This window comes from Miniopterus natalensis, chromosome 4 (assembly GCF_054644295.1).
Source record: "Miniopterus natalensis isolate mMinNat1 chromosome 4, mMinNat1.hap1, whole genome shotgun sequence".
NCBI classification, from domain to species: Eukaryota; Metazoa; Chordata; class Mammalia; order Chiroptera; family Miniopteridae; genus Miniopterus; species Miniopterus natalensis.
The window spans coordinates 58,656,814-58,677,742 of NC_142084.1; the positions used below are offsets into that span (position 1 = coordinate 58,656,814).

General features: G+C 49.2%; 2 protein-coding genes across 2 annotated transcripts in view; both read right to left on the reverse strand.

The window, feature by feature from the left end:
* Positions 1–7,019: 7,019 nt before the first annotated feature.
* Positions 7,020–13,807, reverse strand: PRSS55 (serine protease 55). The gene is made up of 5 exons (XM_087816147.1): positions 13,753–13,807; positions 12,370–12,601; positions 10,899–11,149; positions 9,880–10,116; positions 7,020–7,075 (listed from the first exon to the last, which is right to left on the reverse strand). Exons 1-5 carry the CDS (start codon positions 13,805–13,807, stop codon positions 7,020–7,022), a joined length of 831 nt encoding a protein of 276 aa, XP_087672273.1.
* Positions 13,808–14,604: 797 nt separating this feature from the next.
* Positions 14,605–20,929, reverse strand: part of MSRA (methionine sulfoxide reductase A) — a 350,861-nt gene continuing 344,536 nt past the window's right edge. The window contains exon 7 of the mRNA XM_087815975.1: positions 14,605–14,679. Coding sequence (XP_087672101.1) covers positions 14,676–14,679 — 4 coding nt within the window. The 3' untranslated portion in view covers positions 14,605–14,675. The remainder of the gene's footprint in view (positions 14,680–20,929) is intronic.

Sequence of the window (20,929 nt, forward strand, 5' to 3'; positions counted from 1 at the left end):
ACTCAAAGTTTCACAATTTAAATATTAATCTTATCCAAAAACACCTTCCGCATGGAAACATAAAATTAAGCATCCCAAGTCCACCCGACTCCCATATGCATCTCCTTAAACCAACTTAACCTCCAAATAAAGGCAATAACATGGTCATACGTCTCCCTAAAGTGATACATGATCGCACTAACCTTTTTTAGAGAAGAGGAGGTGATATCCTTGACTGGTGTTAGTGTTTTCCTTGATATCCTGTAACTTAAGTACGATTCCATATAAAGTCCCATACAAAGCTAGCAATACTTAGAAACTATGATATGAAGTCAATATAACTTATGTTGCATAAGAAGAAAGAAAACAAAGATTGTTTAATATATACACAAACATTCATAACAAAATAAGGGAAAATACGAGAATTACAGTCCCTGTTTCTATACCTGGTCATAAGGTCACAGCTGGTGTCTATAACCACCATCTTCCACTCCCTATTCTGCATGTCCTGGGCACTCAGCAAGCACCTCAGCTGGACACGGTTCCTTACCTGGTGGGGTAACCTAGAAATTTCACCAATGGTAGAAGGATCCTAAAATCTGTCCGATTTGTTTCCCACTCCCTGGCATGTAAATGTCTCACCAATAAGTCTAGAGTGGTTGCTACTTCTTGCTTACTTGGTCCAGTCAGCATAGTGCCATCAATGCCATGGACCAGTGTGGTATCTTGTGGAAGGGAAAGGAGTCTTGTGATCAAGAGCCCTGAAAACTAAATTCCGAAGCAGGCCTGGAGAGTTGATATGCCCCTGAGGTAGGACACTAAAGGTGTAATGCTGGCCTTGCCAGCTGAAAGATGACTGCTTCTGGTGAGTCTTATGAACAGGGTGGAGAATGCAGCATTTCCCAGGTCAGCAGCTACATAGCAAATACTAGGAGGTGTGTTACTTTGCTCAAGCAGTGAAACCACATGTGGTACAGCAACTGCAATTGGAGTCACCACCAGGTTAAGTTACAATAATCCTCTGTCTTCTCAGAGACCTAGCACTCTCCTGCCCAGGCCAGATAGGAGGGATAGGTGGGGGAGTCACCTCTACCTTTAAGTCCTGATGGTGGCACCAATCTCTGCAATCCTTCCAGGAATGTGGTGTTACTCTGGTTCACTATTTTCCTAGGTAGGAGAAGTTCTAGTGGTTTCCACGTGGCCTTTCCCACATAATATCCCTCACTCCACAGGCCAGGACCAATGTGGGGATTCTGCCAGCTGCTCAGTATTCTATTTTAATTATACATTCCAGAACTGGGAAATAACCACAGGCTGGATTTGGGGACTCACTGGGCCCACTGTGAGATGGACTTGAGCTAAAGCTCCATGGATCACCTGACCTCCGACTGGTGGGCCACAGTGACAGTGGGTCTCCTGGAACCTGTGTCAGGCCAGAGCCAGTGTCCTGTAGTCCCCCAAAGGCCTGATTATCTCTTTTCCCCAGTGCAGTAACTCTGGTGAAAGGCCATGGGTCCCTTTGGAGATATATTAACAGTATAAACATTTGTTGGTGTACTAGAGCCCCTCATCTGGGACCCAGCCTCCTCTTCATTCAAGGGGCGCTGGGTCTGTAAACTGGCCCAAGTCTGGAAATTGAGTGAGGGGTCACGGGTCTCTGTTTTTATGATTCATATTAAACTTTAATCACTTGATCTAGAACTTTTTTACTTGCTCAGAACAAGTAAGCATTTAGTAGGCTTCCTACCTATCTCACTTCTAGGAACACCATGATCGACTAGCTAGCACCATGGTTCCGCACGTCAGACTATTCTGATTGCTGCCTTGACTCTCTGTCCATTCAGTGACCACACCCACCTTGCCTCTGGTGGTTGATGTCACCACTTGGCCGCTGCCACCCTGAGATGGGATCCAGTTACCCCCACTGCGTTTAGATTTCCGAATTCAGTGACTGCAGGTCTCCCTGTGAGGTCCGGCCTACATAGGAGAGCTATCACAGAGCTCTCCTAGGATGCTGGGCTCCCCTCCCAAACTTATTTCTCACAGTCGTGGTGAAAGGCATGTCTTCTGGACCTTCCCAGGGTGGGTGACTAGGTCTCACATGAGAAGCCCACGCCAACATTACAGTCCCCCTAAGTCTTTGAAGCCCTTCCTCTGCATTACACCCAGGCAGGTCCAGCATTTCTAACTCACTCTCTGTGGCCCCTCTTTCATCCAAACAGCCACACAAACTGCTAGAGCCCTTCCTGACCCTGGGAACCATAGATGCAGATGCAGCCTTAGATGTAATATTAGATGCAGAATCCCTGCTTCATGAGCCCATATCCATCAATTCACCTGATCTAAATTTATGCTCCTTCCACCACTATCCCACCCTAATATCCACTCCCTCCCATGTTGCCCAGATTTCTATCTGTATGAATTAGAAAACTCAAGTCATTCCTTTGGAGTGCAGTGCCCCTCCTCACAGGCCACACTTTGCGCCTCACCTTTAGGGGTCCGCTGGGTTAATACCCTCGGATGGGCAAAGGGGTTACTCTTACTGAGGGCGGAGAGACCGTTGTCACCGGCAAAGAAGATTCATCAGCTCTTCGGAGCCCGATGCCCCCAGCTCCATCAGGGTCTTCTCACACAGCTCCCCGTTCAAATGTTCAGGACCCCCTTCCCTCCCAATCAGTGCCTTTACGTTATCAGTAAGACCCCCCGCAAGGCTGGGGCTGCAGCTCACACTGTAACTCAGCCAGTCGCAGGGTGAGACAGTGAGTGTGATTTTTAGCCAGCTCAGCCCTGTGGCTACAGGAGATAAGGGTCTCCTTCCCGCAGACGTCGACGCTTTCAGGTCCTGTATGGGGCTTGTGAGTCACAAGGGTTAGACCCTGCACTTTTGCTGGAATTATCAGGAACAAGGCTCCCTGTTCCTACTGAGGCTGCTTAGCTGGTAGGATGCAAACTGGAGGTCGCTGTGGCCACCGCTTGGGAGCCCTTTTTGAGAAACGGTCCCTGTCAACATCTGTCCCCTCCACCTGGCTACCCGCTTAAGTCGCATGGCTACGATCATTCAAGCACATTCTTGTACACCTTCTCTGGTTACAGAATAACACCTGTTTTATCGTAAGTAGAAAATGGCCTCGGACAGCATGTAGGACAGAAGGCAGAGCAGGAGCTGGAGTCTGGGGCTGCAGGGCCCCGGGAATTCTGAGGCCTGGGATCTCACTGGCAGCAGTGAGGAAGCAGGTCTTATTTCCTTACTCCTATGGGGCCTTCCCTCCACCTCCGTCACCTTCTGGATCCAGGGGCTATAATTTTCTAGCAAGGTGTATATTCCTGGAGTGTTCTTCCTTCCACAGCTCCTTCCCCAGCTGATGATCCCCACCTGGTACCACGTCCTGCTAGATTCTGTGGTGCAGACCAGAGGCCCCCCACTGTCACCCTGTGGGCAGAGAACACAGTTCAGTAGCAAGTCTCATTCTAAACTGTCCATTTGTGCGTTAACTCTCATTAACGCAAGACGACCCGCTGATCTCCCCTCCTCCAGGCTGCCGGAGGAAATCCGTCATTGCTGCCCACTGCCCACCCCAATCCCAGGCCTGGGGGGGGGGGGGTGTTGCTGTCAGGCTGGCTCCAGGAACTGTGGGCTGTAGGGTGCATGCAGGGGAGGGGGCAGGACTGAAGGGCAGGGAGGGGAGGAGGAAGGGCCTGGCGAGAAGATAACTCCATCTGCAGAGGGGACCCGGAGGACGGACTAATCCAGCACAGGCTGAGAGGAGACCGGGGGCTAGTTTTGTGGGTCTCAGCAAGTCAGGAGCTCTGGAATCTAAAACAAAACAAACAAGCAAAACAAAACAAAAGCAGACTCAGAAACAGAGACCAAAGAGATGGTTACGAGAAGGAAGGGGTGGGGGGATGCGTGAAAGGGGGAAGGGGAATAGAGTCGATAATATCGTGATAGATTTTCACCGCCACGGATGACGACTAGAATTAGTGGGGTGAGCACACGGTAAGGCACAGAGAGGTCAAATCATTATGCTGTGCACCTGAGACTAACATTACCAGTATAAGACTGTCCTCCAGCTATACTTAAATAAAAAATAAATTTAATTTTTTAATCCTCATTGAAGGATATGTTTTCATTGACTTTAGAGAGGAAAGGAGAGAGAGGGAGGGAGAGAGAGAGAGAGAGGGAGAGAGACATCTTTTGTCTCTCATATGAGCCCTGACCGGGGATCAAACCCAAAACCTAGGTGTGCACCCTGACCGGGAATTGAACCCGAGACCTTTTGGTGTAGGGGACGGTGCTCCAACCAACTAAGCCACCCAGCCAGGGCCTAAAAAAATGAATTAAAAAAAATCATAACATGTTAGGTAAAGTCAATGATTTATCTCGATATATTTATTGGCTAAAAATACAGTAGGTGTTTCTTAAACATTAAACATGGTATGGCAAAGAGAGACTCTCTGGAAAGGGCTGTAGAGGAAAGGAATGGAAACAGATAGGAGAAGTGTTCTTAGGGCTGCCGAGATGAGTGGGGTCTCCTTTGATGGTCTTCCAGAGGCATGAGAGAAAATTGGGATATTTCTTTTTTAATTCTTTGGTGTGGGTGTCCGTAGGGGGGTGAGCGAGCCAAGCTTTTCTGTATGTGCGCCCCTCCAGGATGGAATCACACGGGCCTATGACTCACAAGACTATTTATTAGAAAATACGTACCAAGTCCCTACAGTGTGCAGACCACACATATATACGGCTTCCTTTCACCTGCTTGATACAGAGAAAGGAGGCTTAAGGCGGATGCAAGGCCTGCTCGGGGTGCGTATGGCCGCTGCACCCAGGACTTCCTGACACTGAAGCCCGTGTCCTGGCCGCCTCGCGACGCACTCCCACCAACGCAGTCGCGTGGCCACCGCCGTTCAGGCCGTCTTTCTTCAGCGGAGAGATGGCTCCTCCCGCGATGCGAACGGGCGACTAGAATGGTTGGCGCATTAGGACGGACGCTGGGGGGGGAGGAGGGCATTTACATTTCCTGGCCACGTACATTTCCTGGGTTGGCCCCTTAATTTTTTTTTTTTCTCATCAGCTCCACCACCTCATTTCTCTCTGAGGTAGGTATTTTGACTCTCATTTTATAATTAGAAAATTGAAGGTGGAAAGAGGTCTGATCACTCCCATTTCCCAAATTTTCATTGAGGAAAAACTAATTGTCAGGCAATTGGGATACAAGACCCCATGGTCTAGGGGAGAAGACACAAATGTGAACAAATGGGATTAACTGTGTTTGATGAGGCAGGAGAAGTATGAATATAGCAGCCGTGCAGAGGGGGAGGGGTGGATGCTGGTCAGGGGAAGTTCTGTCCTAACGGACCACCAGGCATTTCGTCTGAAGGATCAACAGGAATTTGACAGGGAGAGCAGGTGGGATGGTTTAGGGGGAAGTGAGACAGAAGGTAGGAGGACTGGTTAAGAGGAGGTGACATGACCAGGGTCTGAAGGTCGGGCTGGGGGGGGAGGGATTGAGACCCCCATGAGCTGATGGCTGGTGACACTGGTCACGGGTGGTGGCGACTACTTCCGAGGTCGTGGAGTGTGGTTAGAGGGGTAAAGTGCAGGGGAAGAGAGAGAATAAAGCGCGTTTCAGTGGAGTTTGGGTTGACCAAACAGAGGGTTAAACAGCAGAATTTACAGAGAGGTTGGGGTTCAAGGAGGCCTAGTAAGTGTGGGCCAAAACCAAAAGTGCCCTTTTCCAATACGGTGTTGCTCTAACACTTTGTTTTTCGTGGGTGGGTGCTTGTCTTTGCTCTAGTTCTGTCTCAGAGTCACGGGGCAAGAACAAATCAACAGGATTTCTACTGATAGCTTCTTCCATAAATGATGTTTTTATAATTTTCTTCAACTTTACGAAGGCATGAATGTTACAGAAATTTTATTAATGTGTTGTCTTGATTATTTATCTCCTTACATAACAAGGAAAGAACTGTCCTTGGGCAGGTAAAGTTTATAAGCCTCAGTTTCAGTGTCATTAAAATACAGATACTACCAACTACTTTCCAAGATTCCTGGCAGATGAAATTTTAGAAATCTGTACATCACTCAGCACAGAGTAAATGCCATGTAGTAAATGCTCGAGGAACATAACAGTATCATTATTTCACCCTTACGTATTACGAACATTACTTGTACATTCAGGACACAGAGCTTCCCCTCACGGCCTGCTGGGGCCCAAGAGGAACATCTGTAAATACATGTCCTTTTAAGCACAAAGCCTTAACATTTTCTCTCTTCCTCTTGGAAAGAAAGCAAGGATAGCCCCAAAGGAGCAACTGGCCTCAGCCAGTACGGACCTGATACTGATGACAGCCCATCGAAGGAAGACTTTCTTCCAAGGACTAAGGCTGGTAGCCAAGGACCTGTCTGGTTGGAAACATATGGACCACAGGAGCCTCCCAAGTTCACCGCTGTGAGATAATTACACCGTGTGATCACTCCTGGTTTTGGGGGGGATAGGGGCAGACGACCTGGCTTCCAGCCGGAGCCCACCCCTCCCTGGACTAAGGGGAAATCACTCATATTCTAAATCCCTGTTTTCTCGTCTGTTTGAACAGCGAGAGGGAGACATGCCCAGCCAGGCTCACAGGGTGGTGGAGAAAAAGGAAACAATTCGATACGTGGGAAAGAGCCATGAAGTTAGCACACTGCTTCCATGCACTCAGGGAGCGAAGGAAAAGATGTATCATCAAGATAATCATGCTTTCTCATCTGGGAAACAGAGTTTTGATGAAATATTTTTCTACATTCCTTCTCAGCTCTAAAAGTCTGCAGCTCCAAACATCTACGATTTTGTGGAGTGAAACGAGACGTCCATGAAGCGGCATGGGTGACGTGCCCCCCGACACCCTGGGAAGTAGCCCAAGGCAGTGAAACTCCCTATGGCACTGTGACGATGGACACGCACCATTGTACATTTGTCCCAGCGCAAGGAATGACAAGAGTGGCCCTACGGTAAACTGTGGACTCTGGCGATAACTCCGGGTGACGCGTCCACGCAGGCTCACCAGCTGTAACCCGTCACCCTGGTGGCGACGTTGACGGTGAGGGGGGCTGTGCCTGTGTGGGGGGAGGGGGTACGTGGAAAACCTCTATTCCTCACTCTCCATTTTGCTATGAACCTAAAACTGCCATTAAAAAAAAAAAAAGTCTTAAAAGAAGTAGCTCGGGTCTAAATCCAAGTCAGCTTGGCAGCCCCACCACCAAACTGCCCGGCAGCGAGCTGGCTGCCAGCCTGCCTCCCCCCCGCCCTGCAGGCGCTTAGCTTCCCGCAGGGCCTGCCTCAGGTGCCCCCTCCGCTGGGCTACTTGGCTGGCAGACAGTTGCTGGCTTCCTTGGGAAGTTCATGTATTTGACAAGCATTTGTTGACCATTTTTTTATGTGCCAAGCGCGGCACTAGGTACAGGGAATTCACACATTTCTGCTGGAGTTGAGGAGACAGATGAGAAAACAGACAGCGCTGTCCGCTGTCAAATACCCGTGGTTCCTTCACGAAATATTGTTGCGAGCCGGGATATGTTTGATGTCATACTTTTCTCGACAATGCCACTTAAAAATAATTATTTTTCTTAAATGGAATTTTTTTTCACATTATAACCTTAATCGGGGGATTACAAAGGAGAAAAGTGCTGGGAAAAGTAAACCAAAAAATTCAACTGTTTTTTATTTTAGCATTTAGTTTTAATTTGTGTTTTAAGTATGACAGAATCTTACTGCCATTATTTTGAACATATTTAAATGCTATCATTCTAAAAAGATCATTTCCCTTAATTATGTAATTACATGCGTTTTTAAAAGTTTGCTAAATTTGAAAGTGTGATTTTATTTGTAAGGGCAATTATTTTTAAACCCTAAGGGACTTACTGCCTGGCTTCTTTGTTTTTAAGTGATGATAATATTGTATAATTTCAGAAAAATTTCCTTGACTGGATCACTTCCAGCTTATTGTTGACAATAGAAAGCTTTCTAAACAGAGAGCAAAGCTTTTCATTTCACAACTAAAAAATCCCCAAACACACACACACACACACACTGGCTTAAAATGATAATAGCACTTTTTTTTTTTTTTTAATAGCACTCTTAAGTAATAGAGGATTAATTTTAGAAGCTTTCATTAAAGTGCATTTTGACAGGAGAGAGATTGAAACAAAAATCCTAGGCTCTGGGCGATAGATCCAGCTATTGAAGCAGCGGTTGCAGAAAATGTCACTGAAGATGGCACTTGATGATTTCAAATGTCACCACAGTTAGTTTGGCCATTTGAATATGGGACGGCGTTGAGTCAGAGAGATTGAAAAGAGAGTGGGAATATGGGTGGGGCCTGCTTCTCACATTCTTGCCTGAGCAACAGGAGTGACAGCCTGGGACAACTAGTCTCCCACTCAGGGCACAACCTACCTCCCTGCGCTGCTCACCTGTCCACACCCATCTCTTGTTACCTTTGGCTCCTGAAACACGGGCACTTCCCTGAACACGTGAGGCTGTTTCAAGCCTCTGCCATCTCCCCACACTCTCTCTGGAACACTCTCTTTCTACTCACACTATTGAATGCGTCTCCCCTTTTCTATTGCTATTTGGAGCCCTTTGTCTCCTGCTCCAGCATAAACTGGCTGCTCCCTAGGTCTCTGGCATGGCTGTGATCCAAGATCTTCCTTTAACTCCTGTGTCTGGGAAACTTTGTCTTCTCTTTGTTTTTTATTTTTGATACAATCGTAGCCTCATATACACTTGTAAGAACTGATACAGAGAGATTCCATGTACCCTTTCCATGTGTCCCCCAAGAACAGCATCTTGCAAAACTATAGTACAACCAGGATACTGACACTGATACAGTAAAATATAGATCACTTCCATCGCCACAGAGAGGATGCCCTTCTTATGCTATATCGACGTCCCTCCCACCCCCATCCCCTCCTTAAACCTCTGCGGCAACCACTAATCTGTATTCTATTTCTACGATTTTGTCATTTCAAGAATGTTATGTAAATGGAATCATACAGTGTGAGACCTTTGGGGACTGACTTGTTTCACACAGTGTAAGTCTCTGGAAACCCATCCACTCTGTTGCCTGTATCAATAGCTGTTTCTTGTCATAGCTCAGTGGTATTTCGTGGTACTTAACCATCCAGATCTTGAAGGACATTTGTTTCCAATTTTTTGCTATTATGAATAAAGCAGCTATAGACACTCCTGTACAGGCTTTGGTGTGAACACAAGCCTTCATTTCTCTGAAATGAATGCCCGAGAGTAGCATTTGCTAGGTTATGTGGCCAGAGTATGCTCCGTTTTTTTAAGAGATTGGCAAACTGTTTTCCAGCGTGGTTGAACTATTTTAAAGTCCCACCAGCAATGTATCCAGTTTTCTCAGCATTCTTGTCAGCATTTGGTACCTTGTCACAATTTTTTTTTTTTTTTTTAATTATAGCCCCTCTGAGAGGCGTGTAGTGACATCTCATTGGGGTTTTAATTTGCATTTGCTCAACGGCCAATGACATTGAACATCTTTTCATGTTCTTGTTTGCCATCAGGATATCCTCTTTAGTGCAATGTCTGTTCATGCCTTTTGCCCATTTTCTAATTGTATAGTTTGTTTTTCTCCTGTCGAGTTTGAAAGTTCATTATATATTCTAAGTATAATTCCTTTTTGGATATTGTCTCCCAATCTCTAGCTTGTCTTTTCATCCTCTTAATAGGGTCTTTCACAGAGAAACATTTTTGATTTTGATGAGGTCCAGTTTATCAGTTTTTCCTTTCGTGAGTTGTGTTTCTGGCATCACTCCAAGGACCTGACAAAGAGCACTCCCCAGTCCATGTCACCATTCCCACGGCCAAGCCCCGATTCCCACACATTTTCCAGACTCACTGTTTATTCCCAGTGGAGAGAGGATCCCCTTGCATTGGCAGCCCTGAGGGGATGGGGGGCCCATAGAGGGAGGGACGGGGTATCCCTTAGTTACCTGGCAAGAATCATAGCTTGTATTCTCATATCCAGCGCACAGCATGTTTTTGGTAAGTTTTGAAAACAGTTTTGAACATTTCTCCCAGTTCACGATGATCATTGGCACTTTCCTCAGGTCAGTTGTCAAAGAGGTTTTGTCATCTTGTTCAAAGAGAAAGCACATTAGAAAAGCTACTGGACAGTAGTCCCTGTGTCAACAATGCAAATGACTGTGCCCTAGGCCCCCTCAGCATCCCTGCATCCCACCGGCCACCCTTCCACATCCCTTCACATCCTCACAGCCCCTCACCTTTGCTTCCTTCCGGTGACCCCATGCAGTCCACCCGCTCCACCACCCCAGGCTTTTCCAAACGATTCCCCGCTACGTCAATTATTCCTCTCACTCAAAATCATACCCTTGCGTCTAAGACGACGACCAGCTTGACTCCAACCAGCCCTGCAGACCTGACCTCTTGCAGCTGGCTAAGCATTTCCTAGCACCATCCTGCCTTTCATCCTGTCTATCGCCGCTTTTTATTATGAGAGTATGATCCTCCCCTGACACAGGGCTGCTGAAAGTGGGTTTGCACTCCCAGTGGAAAAGCTCTCAGGTCCTCTAGGCAGGGGGAGGTTGGCTGCAGGTCTTTATGGGGATTTGCCAAGGCCCTTTCCAGCCAGCTTCCAGGATTTCTCTCCACCTCATTAACTGACCATATAGACATTTAAAATTTTTTCTCCCTTTTGAGTCTTTTTAATCTTGGAGGCCTCCTATGCTACGTCTAACTTCTGAGTAGATCCTGGCCCCAGAGCAAATCCTTTTCTTGCCCTCAGCCTTTTCTCCTTGCACCCTCCTCCCGTCTTGTTTCAGTTGAGTGGCCCATCCTCAGATGCCTGTGATGTGGGTCCTCCCCCAGCATCTCAGAAGATGCTGTGCAGCCACGTACCAGTTCTGATCTGTCCCCATCCTGCCGCCCAGCATTTACTCCACTTGGCCGTGCTGGGCTTCTTGGGCATGCAGATGGGTTCTTTCAGGCCGTTGAACTTGATGTGCGAGTTCAACAGCAGCAAGGCAATGTCATTGTCCATGCTCAATCTTTCAAAGCCCGTGTGAAGAACTATGCTGGTGACCTCCTTTACTTCCAGGGATGGGCTCTGTAAGTCATTGGTTCCCAGCACAACACTCAGGTCTCTCGGACTAGTGGCACAGAACAAGAGAGGGGAAGGTGGGAGGGGAAGGAAAGTCACAAAGCACCCAGAATTTGCTCTGCCCCCAAAAGCCTACATCCCATATAGTTCTAGGGTCTTTACGATGTGTTCTACTGGGGCTGAGGTTAAGAAGATGTGAGAATTTTAAGAAGGTAGAGAAGGAGGGTGGAAAGCTAGTATGGCAGACTATGGGGACGCTGCGTCCAGCACAGTCCCAGGGGTTAAGGACACCCCTGTCTACTGGCGCAAAGGCAGAACTTAGCCCACAGACAACCAATTGGCACAAATCAAGCTGGCCCTCAGGTAAGGTAGAATTACGTAGATTCGTCTACCAGCCACTTAAGAGACCCCAGAACAGTTTACTCTAGACATGCCACTGATTACACAGAAAGAATCCTCAGTAATGATTCAGGAATCCCCTCCAGGCCGAATGGCCAGGGACTTTCCGATAGCCAATCTTTAGGTGTCCCGTGAGGGCTGGTGCAACAAGGCTCCATGGTTATTACACGGAGAAACTTTTCCACGTGTTTGGTTTACCCTTTAAAGTCAGTCCTGCTGTGAACCTGCAAACTTTCTTGAGGTGGGGTAGCGGGTGTAGCAGAAAGCACAAGGACTGGGATCGGGATTTCAATCTTATTTCTGTCTCCTGGGTGTGGACCTTGAATGAGTCACCCACCCTTATTTGACTTGTTTCCATCTCTATAAAATACGTTCGTTCATTCTACCTGCTCCGAGGGTGGTTGTACAATTAAATAATTCAGGCAGTTGCTCAGGAAGTCACTGGGACATGATTAGTAATCAGTAAATGCTAGGTTTCCATCTCCTGGAGCTCAGAGAAAACTCTACAAAGAGCAGGGAAGTAGGGGTGTCAGATGGCCTGGAAACCCAGGCTTTCAGAATTAGGAAAATTTCTTCCTAGAAGGAATTGGTTGTCCTAGGAGAGGCCAACAGACCAAGCCCTTTAACTCTACCAGGCTGCAGATGTTCCTGGGGAGGACAGTGTGTGATTGCAGGGAAGCCACAGTCATTGGCCCCGGGTAACCAAGAGGAGGGCGCAGGTTCACTGCCTCCGTGTCCCCGGGGCCATCATGCCTGACTGAGGACTGGCTGGCCCTGGGATCCCCCTTGGCAATCAGGCATGGCTGAGTGTGGGGGTGCTCGGGGGGCAGACAGTGTCAAAAGCAGCTGGGATGGGCTCTTGATACTTACTCCAGACCATTACTGAAAAAGCAGTGAGCAGCACTGACAATCCACCACTCATTGATGATCGTGCCTCCACAGAAATGTTCATTTCTTATCTGAATGCTCACAATCCATGGAAACTCACCCTCCCCAGCCTCTGTCCCCTCTATGATTCTGGAATACTGAGGTCCTCCCTCAAAAACGGGTCTTCTGCCGCATGCTGGAGGAATGGAAGGGTGAGGGAGGAAAAGATGAAACACTTAATATCCATAGGAGGCTTCTAGGTAGCTACCATTATGCTCATTACAGATACAAGAAAACCAAGGCTGGCCCAGCGAAGCACCCCAGGTACACGAGTAACCCAACAGATGCTTTATTTTCATCGCACAGAGCCTGGGACGTGGGTGGGATGTGTTGGCTCTGCCCTCCTCCAACTCTATGATCTCGGGTGAATCACTTCCCTGAGCTCGTCTCTGCTCCCATCCAAGAGAGATCAGTGGAAAATATTTGTCCGACACCAACTATAGAGTGCCAGGTAGAACAACATCCCCCAAAAGGTGTCTATGTCCTAATGGGCCATGTCCTGGTGGGTAGGGCCTTACAAGGCAAAGGGGGATTTTGGAGATGGAATAAAGTGAATCAGCTGACCTTGAAGTGGGGAGATGGTCCTGGATAGTCGGAGTGGGCCCAATGAATCCCGGGGGTCCTTAACAGTAGTGGAGGAGCAAGCAAAAGAGCTGCAATTATGGGGGAAAGGCATGGAGAGCTACGGTGCTGCTGGCTGGGGGGATGGAAGAAGGGGCCATGCGCTGAGGAGGGTGGATGACCTCCAGAAGCTGGGACAGGCAAGGCAAAGGTTCTCCCAGAGCCTCGGATGGCGATCCCGCCAACACCTTGATCTTAGCCCAGTGAGACCCACGTTGGATCTTTACCCAACGGAACTAACTGAAAGATAAGAAATGTGTGTAGTTTAAGCCACTAACTTTGTAGTAGTTGGTTCCAGCAGCCCTAGGAAACTAATTTGTGTGGAAACCAGAGTGGTCCCAGAAAGGGCCTGAACCTTCCAGAAGGCCTGAACTGTTCTAGGACATTCTGTTCCAGGCAGAGCAGCCCCATCCCCTGAGGGCTGAGGGCCCAGGCTGCAGATGCCCGCGCAGAGCAGAGAAACTTGCCTCTGGACAGAGGCCCGGCCCAGCTCCCAGGAGAGCAGACTCCCTGTTAATACCTGTTGAGCCAGCGCTCATAGTGGCCGATCAGTTCATTAACGAGCCGGCTAACCAACGCTCTGCTTTGGCCCCTAACGCTCGCCGCTGACCGGGTGAAGGGTCCATGAGCAGGAGCCACTATCAAGCCCCCCCCCCGGCCTGCCTGGGAGAGCTGCTCTGGGCACCGAGAGAAGAGTCTACGTACCGGAAGGTTCGCCCTTGGCCTGGGACAAGAGCAGCAAAACTGATAACATGAGCATGGCCCTTGGCTTTGCTGCTGGCCCAGGAGGTGACGGAGGCCAGGGCTGAGGAGAATGGCACTGCCATGGCCTCTCTTCTCATACACAGCCAGGCCCGGCTGGTGATGTCACAATGGACTGTGTGTTTGAGAACTTGGATGGGTCGTGCAGGCTTCTCTTCTGGCCATTGGTTTCTAACGAAGCCGTCTTGTCTAAGATCCCCTTCCTGTGGACCCGGGCACAGCCTGCCCTTCACCAAGTCCTTGGTGGGCACTTTGCCTGTGGCCCCTGTCCTAAGCAGCCTATTTAAGGCTCAAATGCCTCCTCTTTCACAGAGCCTGTCAGGTCAGGGGTCCCTGTGAATGTGCACCTGAGGCCTGAGCGAGAGGCCGCCAGGCTGGACCCTCGAGGACAGACGGGGAGGAGCTCAGGAGGCCAGGAGGTGGGACAGGTGCCTCTGACCTGGGACGGCTGACTTGGACCTCACAGGCGGGGTCCAGAGGCCAGGCCTCCCTTCATGCCCAGGCAGCAGGGGACAATCCCCGCCCCCACCACTTTCTGGGTTTATTCCACATGACCCCCAGATCTCCAGATAAGCCCTTGACCATGTCTACAGTTGAAAAGATCACGTTCACTGATGTAAATGCCAGGCCATGGCTTCCCCTGCCATCAGCGGGTTTGGTCAGCGGTCATGGATTCGGACTTTCCTGTTTACCTCGGTCCACCTCCCGTGCACGGACTCGGGGGACGTGCCCCAGGCATCTTCAGGACAGCCTCCCTGGCCACTGGGGGGCCCAGCGGTTGGCAGTGAGTCACGTGCTCATTTCAGTGCCCGCAGGTCGTCTCCAGACAATGTGTGTACCCTCGCTGGCCCGTTCCCTCGGCTTCCTCATCTGCAGAAAAGGCACAATAATGTTGACCAGTAAAGTTGTGAAGCTCAAAATGAGATCATGTGACTCGGGTGTGGCTCTGGCTGCTGTCTCCTGTGCACGGCCCTCCCTGCAGCTGCTCCTCAGTGCCCAGTGTCCACCAGCAGGGCTGCGCCAGCCTGTCGAGTGGCCCTAGGTGGTGCATCCCCACCTGTTCCGATTATTACCTCACCAGCCTCCTCAAACGGAATGTCCTGGCCCTGAGGATGGGCCTAGCCTTTCTTTAATGGCATATGGGTAAAGGCCTCAAAGCACACCAGGTCCCTGGCCTGGTCCTGCCACCAGGAAGCTTGGGGCTTCCCTCTGCGCTTCCTTTGGACTCAGCTCTCTCCCTCCCCCAGCCCTGCTACCCCCGGCTAGATGCCTGCAGCTTCTGCTTTGCTCCTGCTCTGTTAGTTCTGGGGTGCGGAGGGGAGGGGAAGCCTGGGCCCTGTGCAGGGTCTGACCGGGAAGATGGAGGATGACAGCTGGTCTCACAGTGGGGATGCCTGGATGATGGGCACATCCACTCAAAACTGCTGCTCATTTTCGGGAAAACTATCTGGACAAAAGCACAGCTCACCTCTAGGAAGATCCATTTTCTGCTGGGTCTATAGCTCTCCTATTAACACGACCTGGCCCCGTTGCTCATGAAGTATTCATTCGCTGTCTGGCATTTCTGTGCCAAGCTTCTCCACAATCACGGTGGACTGCACCACGCCTGGGTGGGATGCATGGTTGGGACAAAGCCGCCAAGCCCAGCCACAACTCCAGAGGGTGCCATTCCTATAGATTACAGTGGGAATGGCTCCCCTGGAACTGGGCAAACATGGGGGCCTGGGTGTGGAGAGCAGCTCTATAAGGAATCCCTACACCTCCTCACTGCCACTGTCCCACGCTGACATGGACACCCCAGGCCTCAGGCCCCCCGGATGATGAGTAGGCTCTCAACACCGAAGCTCCCTCCATGCACCTGCTCACAGCCATCAGTCCACCTGCCCCCAGGAGGGGTGCTCCAGCCTCAGCCCAGCTCTACCCAGAAGGGTGTTTTCTGCTTTCGTAGCAATGGGAACTAGCTCTACAAGGGTCCGAGCAAACTTCTCTCTTCCCTTGGGCTGCAAACACATCTTCAAGGAAAGCTCAGAAAACCAACCTTGAAAAAACTCACTCCGTATTTCTGGACCTCAGTCATTTTAGAACAAGGAGACTCAATCAAGTAAATCTTAAGGTCCTTCGTCACTCTGACATTCTATTTTGCTTAATAACTTCTTTCATTTTTCTCATAAAACACAATATTATCTATATTACCTACAATATTCCATCAGTTCAGTGCTTAACATAGACCCAAACCTGGGACCTCCTCATCTGAGGTACAAATGCATTAATCTCCTGGGCCATTCATGAAAGAACGTCTATAGCAGAGTTAGGATCAGAGTTTCTTGTCCTGTTTAGAGTTGAAAGTGGGGAGATTATGACGTGAGTCTTAGAGACCACACCTTTCTTTCCCTCCCCTTAATATACCCAAATAAAAAGTTAGAGTAATAAGGGCTTGGAGGAAGCAGAGCATCTGCCCTCACCATATATGTGGATATATTACTACAAATAAGGTCGAGTTTATATTAGGGTTCTTCTTTGTGTTGGACATTCTCTGGGTTTTAACAAATGTGTTATGAGGTGTGTCCGCTGTTAGTGTCACACGGGTTAGTTTCACGGCTTTAAACATTGCCTGCTCTGCTCCTGTTCACCCAACCCCATCCCCAAACCCCTGTTTTCATAATGTTACCCTTTAAGTATCTGTATAATCTTCACTGTCCTTTTAACATGTAATCTGTAGGGAATTACTTTTCTCATTTCTGATGTTGGCCATTTGTGCCACCTCTCTTTTTCTTCTGATCAGTTTATCTACAGGTATATCAATTTTATTGATCTTCTCAGAGAACCAGGTTTTGGTTTACAAATTTTCTCTGTTAGTTTTCTATTTTTGATTTCATTGATTTTTTAAAATTTTTTTATTGATTTTTTTTTTTTTTTTTTTACAGAGAGAGATGAAAGAAGAGGGGGAGAGAAAGAGAGAGAGAGAGAAAGAGAAAGAGAGAGAGAAAGAGAGAAACATCAATGTGAGAGCAAAACATCAATTGGCTGCCTCTTGCACGCCCCCTACAAAACCCAGGCATGTGCCCTGACTGGGAATCGAGCCTGCAACCTGATCGTCGATGTTTCTCCCTTCCTCTCCCTCTCCCTTTCTCTCTAAATAAAAAAACATACAAAAAATGGTTTTTAAAAGGGCTTGAGTGCAAATGTCAGGAAAAGAATTGCTTTTAGGAGCTTAGGGTTAATGACCTTGTTACTCTCTTTGGCATTAGAGTGACGATTTGCAGGAGGGCGCCCAAAGCTGATGGCGAGGCCTCACAGCTGCTGTCTGCGGAAGTCTGCGTTCACCTGCGTTCAAGCTGCTGCAGGAAAATGCTTCTCTGCCTCCCAGAGAGGGACCGAAATTGGGAGGCTGCTGGGATTCTGAGAAGTGTAGCCCCAAGCTTTCAGCCTCTACAGTTCTCAGGAGAGTCTGGAAAGGCAGAAATGGCGCTACATATCAAAATACAATGTCTGGCATATTGATCAACTCAAAGGGAAAAAACAAGAGGAATCCCCCAGGGTCGCTGTGAGGATGAAATGAGATAACACTTGCAAAGTCCTAAATGATTCTGCACAATTGTTTTCTATTTGTCCCAGTTTGTCCACTGCAGATGCATTGTCTGTCCTTCCCTGGGTCCTGATAGGCTGGTCCCTAGTGACTGAGTCATCTGGGGTCCTCAGTGGCATTTGACTTGACCTGGGCAAGGGGAGGTACTCACTGGAGGTACAGGCAGGAAGTGCGAGGCTGGGGGTATGTCTTCCCTGTGCATCCTTGTGGAGCCACTGTGCTGCCAGGGGCAGGGACCCTCCTTGACTCAGGTCCTGCTGGGTGCCCCTCCCTCACACCTGCCATTCTCACTGGATTCCAGTAACTACCCAACTACCCTTTCTCTATTTATTTACTTATTTACTTATTTACTTATTTACTTATTTACTTATTTACTTATTTACTTATTTATTTATTTATTTATTTATTTATTTATTTATTATTATTATTTATTTAGTGTCCGGAATGCCTTATCCTTTGTTGGGTCGGTTTAAGACACCCACAGCTTTTAGTCCCTTCATGAAATACCCTGGTTTAAACTTTGAGTGGAATTCTATTCCTTCTGGGCCCCTCCCTAATTGATACGCTCAAGGTCATCTTCCTAAACACCCTGGGCCCCGGCTCCAGAGCCATGAGTCTCCTTGATTTGGCCTCAGAGAGCTGGATGGAAATTCAGAAAGTCGTGACAGGGCTGGGCAGCAGGACAGTGCTGAACAGGAAGACTAGGCCCACCCTTCTCGGCAGATGGGGACCGACGGACAGTCAGACTGGTCAGGTCCCTTATGGAAACACAAGCCCCAGGCCCCACCTGCACCCCGGCCAGAATGGAATCAGCGAAGCCGGGGCCGAGTCTCTGTAGCCTTGTGCTCAAATACTGCAGGCAGCCTGGAGCAGGGAAGAATTAGGGCACAGCTGAAATCCAAACGGGAAAGGAAGCAGGCTAAAATCCGCCGGGAACAATGTCTGTTTCTTAATCCGTCTCCTGCCCCAAATAGCTCAGCTCTCCTCCCCCAACTTGTGTTTATGTGTCTGTTTCTTTCCCTGGCAGCAGGTGCCACCAGGCCTTCAAGTAGGTCACAGGGGGCAGCGATGAGCCCACGCAGGCCCTCAGGCCATGTCCTCCCCTGACCTCACTCCCCAGGCTCCTGGGCCTGGAGTCACAAAGCCCAGGCCCCAGTGACCCTCTGCTGCCCAGGGCATCCTGGTAGGTTCCTTGTTCCCTAGAACCACAGGGAGCAAGCGGGGGGTCCTCTGTCCAGCCTGTGAGTGGGCAGGGGCCCTGTCCCTGAGATGGAGGCAGAGGGGGCGGCCCTGGGTGGTGCTGCAGCCCTCCCTGCCCGTCCTGCTGGTGCCCTGTCGTCCCCTCGCACTGCAGCCCTCCCTGCCCGTCCTGCTGGTGCCCTGTCGTCCCCTCCCACTGCAGCCCTCCCTGCCCGTCCTGCTGGTGCCCTGTCGTCCCCTCCCACTGCAGCCCTCCCTGCCCGTCCTGCTGGTGCCCTGTCGTCCCCTCGCACTGCAGCCCTCCCTGCCCGTCCTGCTGGTGCCCTGTCGTCCCCTCGCACTGCAGCCCTCCCTGCCCGTCCTGCTGGTGCCCTGTCGTCCCCTCCCACTGCAGCCCTCCCTGCCCGTCCTGCTGGTGCCCTGTCGTCCCCTCCCACTGCAGCCCTCCCTGCCCGTCCTGCTGGTGCCCTGTCGTCCCCTCGCACTGCAGCCCTCCCTGCCCGTCCTGCTGGTGCCCTGTCGTCCCTCCCACTGCAGCCCTCCCTGCCCGTCCTGCTGGTGCCCTGTCGTCCCCTCCCACTGCAGCCCTGCTGAGTGCTCTCGGGGACTGCGTTCGTCCAGGGCAGCCAGGGAGCCACGCGTCCCTGCTGCTTCCAAGTGCACCAAGTACAAAGGCATTTTGAAAAGTTTAGGTTTTCAGATATAATTTGTATTTATTTTGTAATTCACTTTTTTAAGGTGTACAGTTTGATAAAATTTGACAAATAGAAATGTCTGTGTCACTACCTCCACAACCCAGACACAGAACCTTTCCACCCCAAAAAGCTGCCGTGAGCCCCTGGTAACCCATCCCCTTCCCCAAACCCCAGCCCGTGGCAATGACATGTTCTGTGTACCTCTTATTTTGTCTTTTCTAGAATGTCATCTAAATGCCATCATACAGAATGTGTCTGCTTCTTCAATTTAGCCTAATGCACTTGAGATTCACACTATAGTTCCCTCCCCCTCCCCTCCCCTCCCCTCCCCTCCCCTCCCCTCCCCTCCCCTCCCCTCCCCTCCCCTCCCCTCCCCTCCCCTCCCCTCCCCTCCCCTCCCCTTTTTAATGAATACTATTGCTGCTGGCTGATGTACCACTGTTTATCTATTCCTCTGATGCTGGACATGTAGGTTGTCACCAGTTTTTAGCAATTATGAGTAAAGTCACTGCAAACACTGTGTATTGGTTTCGATGTGGACATAGGTCTTCATGCAACGGTGTTTTGATACAATGTGAATTCATCTACTGATGAACTGGGAGAATAGGGGATTCTTTGGGGTCCGAATGAAGGTAATGGGTATGTTGTTGCATGTCCCGTTCTGAATCCTGGGATGGCCATGGAAGCTATGTGGCTAACTGGGCAGGACTGTGGGTGACGTGGGGAATTCAAATTTGTGCTATTTTCCAAAGAACAGAAGTAAGGAGTCTTTCTCTCACATTTCAGGCCCCCTCCTGGCAGAGCAAAGATATGAGTTAGGTTGATGAATTTAAATGCTTTGTTTACAGCCATGAGAAGTATAATTAATTGTTGGATATACTGAAACTCAATATACAATAACACAAACTAACTTCCTGATATTTCATTTGCCTTTCACTTATTCTGATGGGATACTTCCAAGAGTTTTAAAGATAAGTTTTAAAGCCTCAAAATAGTTAGAGAAGTAAAAAGTCCCATAGTCATTTCCCCTACAATGGAAATACATTATGTCTCAACTTTTTTTTTTTTTAAAGAAGAAGGGAAAGGGAGATAGAGATAGCAACATCAATCAATGATGAGAGAGGGCCTTGATCCACTGCCTCCTGCACCCCTCCTGCTGGGGATCGAGTCTGCAACCCAGGCACGTGCCCTGACTAGGAATCGAACCTCGATCTCCAGGATCATAGGTCGATGCTTAAGCGCTGAGCCACGCTGGCTGGACGACATTATGTATGAAATTTTAAAAAACAATTGCACCGACAGCTCCTTGCCAATCTTTAGTAATAATACCTGTTCTCCACACACTTGTCACATCCATGGTGATTTCTTAGGTGAATTACTCAGTGGCTACCTAGAGGGAGGACTTTTTTCAGATTCAAGCTTTATTCCGTAAATTGGCCCCTCTACCACTCAACCTCGTACAATACTGCAACTCAATATTTTAGTTTGAACTATTTGATTTTGACAATATTAGAGTAAAACAGCAATTCTCTGCGGTTTAACTTTAAAGTTCCCACAGTTCCCATACACCTCGCTCCCTCTGCACATGGTCTGCTCATCCAGAACGCCGTGTTAGTTTCCTCTGGCTGTCATCACAAGG